Here is a 9372-nt window from a genome sequence, read left to right on the forward strand (position 1 = left end):
TATGTGTGTGTGTGTGTGTGTGTATATACTATATATATATGTGTTGTATATATATATATATATATATATATATATATATATATATGTGTGTGTGTGTGGTTCAAGCTAACCACTCACAGCCTATTACAAATGACTTCACCGTTCGTTGCGCACTACCAACTGCACAAAAGCGTTAAAAAATAATATCAGTGAAACCCAGTGCGTCTCACACTGTGATCGACAGAATGATGCGACCGCGTTAACAGAAGTTGACCACCAGCGTGCGCTGTATGCAAGTCACCCTTAACGGGAATACAATGCAGCATATGAGAACCAGGGCTCTACCCAATCCAGATGAAAAGTCACTACGTTTTGCGTAATTATTTTTATTTAGCTAAATTGGTATGTGGTTCTCATGGGCACAAATCCTCGTTTGTTCGAATGCCAAATTTAAGGACAAAATGCCCTAGATTCGTGGCGACATTTCGATCTGGCCGTCTTACGACGATCTGTATTATTGATTTAACCGCTGTGTGGTGGTTCCTCGCATATATCAACCATCTGCGCGAAGGTCATCTCATATATATATATATGTATATATATACATATACATATACATATACATATACATACACACATACACACACACATATATATATATATATATATTAACAGTGAACCAATGCGGTCATCCAAGGTAGACAGTACCTACCGACTCAGAACACAGCGGCGATCAGGTTGGCCAGGGTATACAGTGTTGGCATACTGCACCTCGCAGTTATTCTTTCTCAGACCACAGCTCCTCCTGGCGCTGCCCTAAATTAAATACCGGGGCTATGGCCAAGGCTATATACTGGATACGGTGTTGGCTGAGAGATGTGCTCTACACCAATCAAAACCCACGGCACCACAACCAGGCTTTCCCCGCTGCCCAATGGATGGTGGTGTCTGACTAATTGATCCGATACTCAGGCTCCGTGATACGGACGCTGCTCACCGGGTCGCTGTGGGCGTATCCATGCTAACATCACTCGTTATTTTATGCAGCGCTTATGGTGGCTGTACGATGATACGACACTGAAAGATACCTAACCCATTCCGAAGTACTTCTATAGGACCACCAACTGATTTCGAACATTCCAATTCGTCTGCCGATTCGCCTGTAAGGTGTGACCTGGCTCACGCACATAGGACGGGTCTGGGAGGTATGTCCGAAAGTTCACCCCCGGTCCAAACTCACACCTATCATTGGTCACTTGATTGGTATATTTGTGGGGGGTTTATATAGCCGTTGCACAGCTGACTACTACTGAGGTAGGGATACACTATAGAAGGCATTAGGACAACTTTCGACCTAGAATCACTGAACCTGGTACTGGACTGCACTGGACACCTCGTGCTGGAAGAGCGTACCCTACAAGTGATCGTAATCAGTGTGTCACTTAGCAGTGACCTCCGACAACTTCACAGAAGCCAAGTCCGTAACCATGGATACGACCGTATCCTCAGGTACACTCTCGTCATCCTCTAATTGCTTCCATATCTTACTAACCGGACCAAAGCCCTGATCCTTTCTAACTATACTGACCGGTTCGTGCCCCTGCTCCACCTTCCTACCAGACTGTTCATAGGCCCGGGTGCCTGTACTATCGCCCTGGACTACTCGATTGCCCACCCCATTCACTTGCTGGCGTCCGTAACTTCTAGATACGTCCTCTGCTATTGCCCAGCATCCTTAATCCGATATTCTCCTTGATCTACTATCCCACTAGCCTGAATCTCCCCGCGATCATGTACAGGACCACTCTCGACTACCGCTGCACCATCTAAATGATCACCCTGGTTCGATGATGATCACACTGATCCGTTGGTCCAACATTCAGGTCATCTATCTGATCCTCTTCATTGTGGTCTCCATCTTGGTCTTCAACTCTACTCTCATACATACTAGCCCACAACGCCTCCTGCTCCAAGAACGCCTTGGCCTTAGCCTCTTTAGCCTCGCGTTTCTCCTGCAACAACTGTTGTTCACGCTGTGCTTCACTCAGCTTGCCCGCATCCGCGCGCTTAGCTAGATGTGTACGCACGCCAGCCTTTCTCTTCTCGTCCTTGTACGTTCGAGCCCAGGCTGTAGAGCGGCCAGCACGATCCGCATTGCCGTTCTTACCCATGGAGCCTATTAACTATTACTTGTCGGTATTAAGATAGGTCCCAGCAGAACAATAGTACTCATATACCACAAAGTATCAACTATGCTTGAACTGAAGTACAATACATAATTATCTGATATTATTACATCAGAGAAATCCCGTGGTGTAATTGTTGTCTTTTAGCCTTTTCGATTAATTCTCATGTGACGGAATAAGCAAGCGTTCGCAAAGTTGTCATGAGTGTGCCACACTGCGGAACCAATGCTGAGTGTGAGTCATAGGCATGTTGAATTATCGATATTTGAATTTTTTTTCATTTTCAGTGCATGTTTGTTATTTGTAAACTACTATTTTATATTTTATTTTAGAACTTTGTTTTTTATTATTAATATAGTAAAAAAGTAGTACGCATAAATATATATATATATATATATATATATAACAGCTTCTTTTTTTAATATCGTATTTATATATAAAAACCAATACATACATATGATTTCGTATCTAAATAGGACTATTGTATTTTTTAATTTACACGTTGTTATTTATATTTTTAGTAATAAATTATGATCCAACGATTTCCTCCGTGTGTCATCGCATGCCTTTTCGGAGTAGAGCTGTCAGTAAGGCACTTCAAAAATGTGCCGAACGTATGGGTTGAGTTCGCATACTCCATCGTATTGTACCGAGAAGTGATGGGCTGCTACACTAGTATTATGGTAAAAGGCTACCATGATGTACGTACATTCGTTCTGAATATATAAAATCGATATAATAGGGTGTATCTATGTAGATGACAATTCAGTACATACTTTCACTCGTAAACAAAACACACTCCTCTGTCAGGTAAACTCCTAACTTCCTCAAAAAACATGGCTCAATTAATTCAACGCGTGGCCCAATACCTGGCCAACGAAGTGATCACAAAATCGGTAAGCCTTTACATGATTATGTAGCGTGTACACAGAGTTTGATAGGGGTGTTCTGCTCTGTTCACGGGTTATGTCGTATGTTTCACATGTTCTTTCTCAGTCGTGCGTACTGCTGTTTGCTGGTATGCAAAGTTCAGATCACGAATTCGGACTTGTTTACTTTGGATGGATGTTCGGCGCGTTCGCAAAGGTTGTTATAGTTGTTATGCTCAACGTATGTTTCGTACCGTAGGTGTTGTGTTTATAACCTCCCACTCGGGTACACTCGCATGTATATACATTCTCCTCTATTGGCAGAGGACCAGCTCGTGTTGCTGTTTTTATCGTTATTTCTGATCCTTACATACTATTCCTAGTATCTTGGTTCGGAGCTATATGGCCTTGCACACCAATGCACCCATGCCCATGTGCTGTGTGTGTAGTGTCTTTGCACGTACAGTCAGTTGATGGTTTGGAAACTAGAATACCTTGAGATTGGGAACGTGTTGCTGTTTTCGTGTTATAATATATGCCCTGAAGACGAGTTCTACGTATTTTTAGCACGGACGTGTACGGTGGATACCCCTGTATCTTGTCTTGTGGCTGTATCTTGTCTTGTGGTTGCATTACATATCACGAGTGCTTGTTTTGCTTTTTCGCTGCATTTGTACCCGCCTGTTCTGAATACTTATATGTATATGTATACATTTTATATATATATATAAGCGTTCTGTGTTGTACTGTTTTTGCAATTGAAATTAGGCAGGTTAAAGTCTCTCCGCTGTCCATATACACGATGCTAACAGGTCAATTCCACTTATATCATTCACTAGAGATTTATACTTGGTTATTGGTTGGTGCTTCCATGGTATTCGTGGCCCAGTTACCTGCTCTGGACGTTCTATCGTCTGCATTTATAATCCTAGCATAACGATCTGATCATATCACATCCCGGGTCTATAAATGACTCGTGCTTACGTGGTGGTTGTACCCCACATCTCCTGCTGTACCTGTTTATCTCGTTGCCATGGTATCCATATTTGTACATGTTCTTATCTCTGCACATCCTTGTCACATGCCTGAGGTGGCGAGTGTCCGTTGCTGCTTGCGTACAGACATGTTTATACGTGTGTGCCGGTTGCTTGTTCTTTATATCCCGTGCTGGGCAGGCACACGTGTGTGGTCTTATTGCGTATACCTGAACTTGACCAGTATTATAGTTTTGGCGCGGGCTGCATGTTGATCCGTTATGTTTTGCAGCTTTGATGTTCGTATATTGCACGCACTTCACGTCAAACGCTATTTTACGTTGCTCACGGGTTGACTCGTTTTTAAGTCAGAGTACTTGGTCCGCCTAAGGAAGTTGTGTTCCAGTCAAGTGGTTCGGAAGTATATGTGTATATAGTCCCACAATCGTTACTGAGACTATTGTTTCCGTCTCTATGTTTGAGTTTGGTTCTTGGTGTCGAATATTCTCACGTATATATATGTATGTATGTATATGTACATATATATACATATATATACATACATACAAATACAAATATAGACTTGTTTCTCATACTCATCGTTCAATTCTGTGGTGTACAGCTCGCACGCAGCAAGATGTTCCAAAATTTTGCACAACGAACGCACGGCAATGTCGAGAAGTTCAGCGAGGCATCTAAGAAGCACACCGAATCAATAGATATGAATAAGGTACGTCAGTATTAGCATTGTCAATTATACTATTAGGGGACGTAGTATATTTATATATGTATATATAGTTTTGATTTGTGCACCTGCATGTACAATTTTGAGTATCGGCATCATGTCTTGGTTCCCAATCTCAAGTCATTTAGCTGCTGGTTTACGAACATACATGCACATATAGCATGTGTGATGCAGTAAGCATGTGTTGCGACCAATGCTTGCTATCGCCTGTCTTCGCTTGGTTGCATGCTGTGGCTCTCTCGGTCTACTCGTCTTGTGTTCTATAGCACGCTTTATATGTCAAAGTCTGTGCGTACTGGTATTTAAACGTAGTTCCCCTGGAGGGGTTACAGGCAATGCTGCCCACACGTGTAAGGGAGGCTGTGCCCGTCCTCGTGTGCACTCTTGTGTGCTATATTACATGGTTTGTGCTGTTGTATGTGTCCACATAGCTATCACATGGTTTGTGTTGTTGTCTGTATTCCCATAGCCGTCCCCGTCCATTTAGATGGCTATGCTTTCCACCCTTTAAAAGGCTATGGCATCCAGTAGTTCTCGCAGTGGTACGTGCAACAGTCCTTTAGTACAGAGACTGGGCTCTGCCTTTCAGTCCAGTGTATGTGACTTACCCGCATAAAGAAGGCTTCAGTTCAGTGTATGCGACATATTCACATAAAGAAGACTTACGTGTGGCCCCACGCTTCTTGTAGGCATGTCCGTTGCTGTGTTTTCTGGGTCTCACTTGTGTGTATTGCTATTGACCGGACCAGAGCTGCAGGTTTATATCAGTCTTACACTTAGCAACACCATAGCTACAGGTTTATATCACTCTTGCACGTAGCAACACCATATCTATAGTTCTCTATCACCGTTATAGTGTGTGCGTGTGTATGTGTGGTGTGTTTTGGTCATTGGCCTGTGGGTGGGTGGGTGTGTATGTATGGTGTGTTTTAGTCATTGGCCTGTGGGTGGGTGTGCGTGTGTGTATGAGTGGTGTGTTTTGGTCATTCATTGGCTCGTAGGTGTGCGTGTTGTCGATCGCTTTGTTTGTGCATACTATGATGCCGTGTGTGAGAATGGCAGTATTGCCGATGAGTTCTGATGTTGGTGGCGCGCATACAGTCACATGGAAGTACCCATTCCACTAACAATCCTTATCTTACGGTACCACATGTATCTACAGTTGTAGCTCGCTTCTCAACTGAACTATTTGTTAATGCTTCGGGCTCACTCTCACCCCAACCCTATCTTTGTATTACGATATCTCCGACAACTAAAAACCCTAAAACCCTCGCCAACCCCATGCATCGGCGTATGTCTGACACTCCCTCCATTGTCCCATATTAGGTGGCCGAGAATGCGGGAGTGACCATCGGCCGGTTTATGGGCAACGCAAGCACCTTCGCACAGACCATGAGCAAGAACGCGTCCAAGTCACTCGCCGACGCGCAGAAGGTGCTCGCAGACGCACAGAAGAACGCCCCCAAATGATCGGGTATATATATATATATATGGGCACACGGTGGGGGAGTGTAGTACGGGTGGGGTGAGATAGGGACAGAGACGAGAGAGACAGGCGTGGTCGTATACACACACACACCCACACACACCCGCAGTTGTATGTGCACCTGAGTCCTGTGTGGTCAGGACCGGGTGCATTAGCGTGCGTATGGGGTGGGTGCATGGGCCTAGCCTGTGTGTTTGCGCGTGTGGGGTGCAATGGAGAAGCCCTGGAGACGTATGAGACGTGGAAACTAGGCCGTGGGTAGAGATGCATGGGGTGTAGCTGTGCGTATAGATACATAGGTTGCAGCTGTGTGTATATAGATACATAGGTTGCAGCTGTGTGTATATAGATACATAGGTTGCAGCTGTGTGTATATAGATCATGGGCTGTAGCTGTGTGTATAGAGGTATTGGTTGTAGTATGTGGGGAGGCGATACAGCACGCAGGTAGCTGTAGCTGTAGCTGTTGCACCGGCGCGTGTACGAAGCTCGATGTACGCACCCAGTTACAGAGGGACATGCAATATCTTATGAAGACTACCCTGGACAGGCCCAAGTGAGGTGTTGTGTTTTCTCTAGAGGAGATGCCGACGATACCTGTGCATATCGGTCACACAGGCACACGTTATGTGTGTGTGTGTGAATGATGTGTATGTATGTTGCATGTTTGCTTCAAGTCGACCACCTCTTCGCACAGGCGTGTGTGCAGAGGGGTGGTGTCTGGGCATGCGCGTTGGGTTGTAGACGTCTCTGTCTAACGAGCTACGTATGCCGTTGCTTGCGCCAACGCGCTTGTTGGTACATATCCAAAACGTTATACGTACGTTTGTATGTGTTGTAGAAAAAATATAGTAGGTATGGAGGGGCTGCTGGTGAAGGTATCGTTATGAACTGGAGTGGCGGCGGTCTGTAGTGAGAGTCACGAAGGTAGTTATGTACCCAGCAGGGTGCTTATAATAATAAAGGTTAATATAAGAAGGTTTGTTGCCGGTCTTGTACCATACTTATTTTTACCTATATGCACTAGATCTCGATTTATATATATATCTATATAAATCGAGATTTTATATATATATATATATAAATAGTTTGGTATATATATATATATATATATGTGTGTACATATATATATAATATATACACGTATATATATGTACATATATATATGTATATATTGTTGATATATATAGCTCAGCTGCAACTCGTCTCCACTATGTCGTTTTAATATACATATTCCTTTTAATATATATATGCGTACTTTTTGTTTTTAATATACATATTCCTGTTAATATACATATGCGTACATATTTCTTTTAATATACATCTTCCTTTTAATATACATCTGTGTACATATTGCTATTGTAGCTCAGCTACAACTCGTCTCCGCTGTGTCTTCGCCTTCGCAGCGGATTCAATTCCGACGGGATCTTGGTATTGCAATTCCCGTGGGCCACATGGATATCGCCCGCGCAATCGTTGTAATACCCAAATATGGGTTCTTTATACCCCCCCACATCCCTCCACCAAGTGCACAGCTGTCTGTTCCACCCACACGGCAGTGTGTAAAACAGCTCAGCGTGTGGCACTGACAGTAGTGAGTACAGGTCTTGGTCGCCCAAGTGGCCCTTGAACTCGTACCTGTGACAGCATACGATGGGGATGGGGGGGTGTAGTGAGGTGGTGACGGGTGAGTGTATAGCTAGCTATAGGGGTAGGTAAGGGCGAGTATATAGCTATACAGTATGCGATGGGGATGGGGGGGTATAGAGAGGTTGTGGCGGGTGAGTGTATGGCTAGCTATAGGGGTAGGTAAGTGAGTGTATAGCTAGCTATAGGGGTAGGTAAGGGCGAGTATATAGCTATAGAGCAGGTCAAGGCTGTCTAAAACTAAATTGGTGTATAGATCTATATAAAACAAACCGAATACCCACATGCGCATACATGCACATGTACACATGGCATACATTCACACTTACGTACAGATACATACATGCACATGTACACATGGCATACGGTCACATTTGCGTACAGATACATACATGCACATGTACACATGGCATACGGTCACACTTACGTACAGATACATACATGCACATGTACACAAGGCATACGGTCACACTTACGTACAGACAGGCACACTGCCGCCATACTGTGGAAGACCTAAATCCTAAACCCTAAAACCCTAAAACTTCATAGTTCATACCGAACACCGTACTACCACAAAGCTATAGCACCCGCGTGAATGTAGGTGACAGTTGCACACACGGACAAGCCAACACCACAGACAACTACAGACAGGCACACCTACCTGGCTTATATATATAAGTACACTAATGTATTTGGGTGCCAGAATTTGTACAATTTCGTATTTTCCAGGATGTATGTAACACAACGGACGTTAGTTATAAACACCCTCACACATCCGTTGGCTGTCCCACACATACACACAGACACACCAACCAATACATATGAACTATATACACTCACACGTGCAGGTGTGTGTTATGCTCACGTACGCAGACTTGCTTACATGGTGGCGAGGGTCTTCATGAGTTCGTCTTCGAGTACGTGCTTCCACAGTGACAGCTTTCTGAGTCGGTCGAGTCGCATCAACATCACTCCGCTGTTGAATCCAGGGAACCCTCCCTCAGATACAGACATGCCTATATTTTGTGCCTATGAGAGATCGTTACGTTTATATATGGCATGTGTGAGAGATAGATACGTTTATATATGATGTATGTGTGAGAGAGATATGTTTATATGTGACGTGTGTGAGAGACAGATACGTTTAAATATGATGCATGTGTGAGAGATATATGTTTATGTGTGATGTATGTGTGAGATAGATATGTTTATATATGACGTGTGTGAGAGATTGATACGTTTATATATGGCGTGTATGAGAGAAATATACGTTTATATATCACATGTGTGGGTATACATATTCATTGGTAGTACGATGTCACTCAATGTGTATGTGTGGCCGACGTGTGCACCGCTACACTCGGCCAATGAACTAACTATATCTATACATGAGTCATGCATGAGTCATGCGTATCAGACATTTGTCCTTAATATTAAACACGGTGCATCACATGCCCACAACGAAGCTACACTTGTGCTCATAGATT

The 9372-nt window shown here is 43.7% G+C and overlaps 3 protein-coding genes across 3 annotated transcripts in view; 1 reads left to right on the top strand and 2 right to left on the bottom strand.

Moving 5' to 3' along the window:
• Nucleotides 1-713: 713 nt before the first annotated feature.
• SARC_11041 (hypothetical protein) lies at nt 714-2230 on the bottom strand. The gene has a single exon (XM_014294884.1). The coding sequence runs from the start codon at nt 2148-2150 to the stop codon at nt 1806-1808; it is 345 nt and encodes a 114-aa protein (XP_014150359.1). The 5' UTR covers nt 2151-2230; the 3' UTR covers nt 714-1805.
• A 601-nt stretch (nt 2231-2831) lies between these two features.
• Nucleotides 2832-7218, top strand: SARC_11042 (hypothetical protein). The gene is made up of 3 exons (XM_014294885.1): nt 2832-3061; nt 4631-4738; nt 6080-7218. Exons 1-3 carry the CDS (start codon nt 3002-3004, stop codon nt 6221-6223), a joined length of 312 nt encoding a protein of 103 aa, XP_014150360.1. The 5' UTR covers nt 2832-3001; the 3' UTR covers nt 6224-7218.
• A 274-nt stretch (nt 7219-7492) lies between these two features.
• Nucleotides 7493-9372, bottom strand: part of SARC_11043 (hypothetical protein) — a gene marked incomplete at its 5' end in the record, with an annotated part of 5761 nt that continues 3881 nt past the window's right edge. The window contains 2 exons of the mRNA XM_014294886.1: nt 7493-7876; nt 8769-8914. Coding sequence (XP_014150361.1) covers nt 7609-7876; nt 8769-8914 — 414 coding nt within the window. The remainder of the gene's footprint in view (nt 7877-8768; nt 8915-9372) is intronic.

This window comes from Sphaeroforma arctica (assembly GCF_001186125.1).
Source record: "Sphaeroforma arctica JP610 unplaced genomic scaffold supercont1.1502, whole genome shotgun sequence".
Taxonomy (NCBI): domain Eukaryota; class Ichthyosporea; order Ichthyophonida; genus Sphaeroforma; species Sphaeroforma arctica.

Coding starts and splice junctions, on each gene's coding strand:
- SARC_11041 (XM_014294884.1), bottom strand. CDS start 2,150: ATGGGTAAGAACGGCAATGCGGATCGTGCTGGCCGCTCTACAGCCTGG.
- SARC_11042 (XM_014294885.1), top strand. CDS start 3,002: ATGGCTCAATTAATTCAACGCGTGGCCCAATACCTGGCCAACGAAGTG. Junction 3,062..4,630: donor ACGAAGTGATCACAAAATCG/GTAAGCCTTTAC, acceptor TGTGGTGTACAG/CTCGCACGCAGCAAGATGTT. Junction 4,739..6,079: donor AATCAATAGATATGAATAAG/GTACGTCAGTAT, acceptor GTCCCATATTAG/GTGGCCGAGAATGCGGGAGT.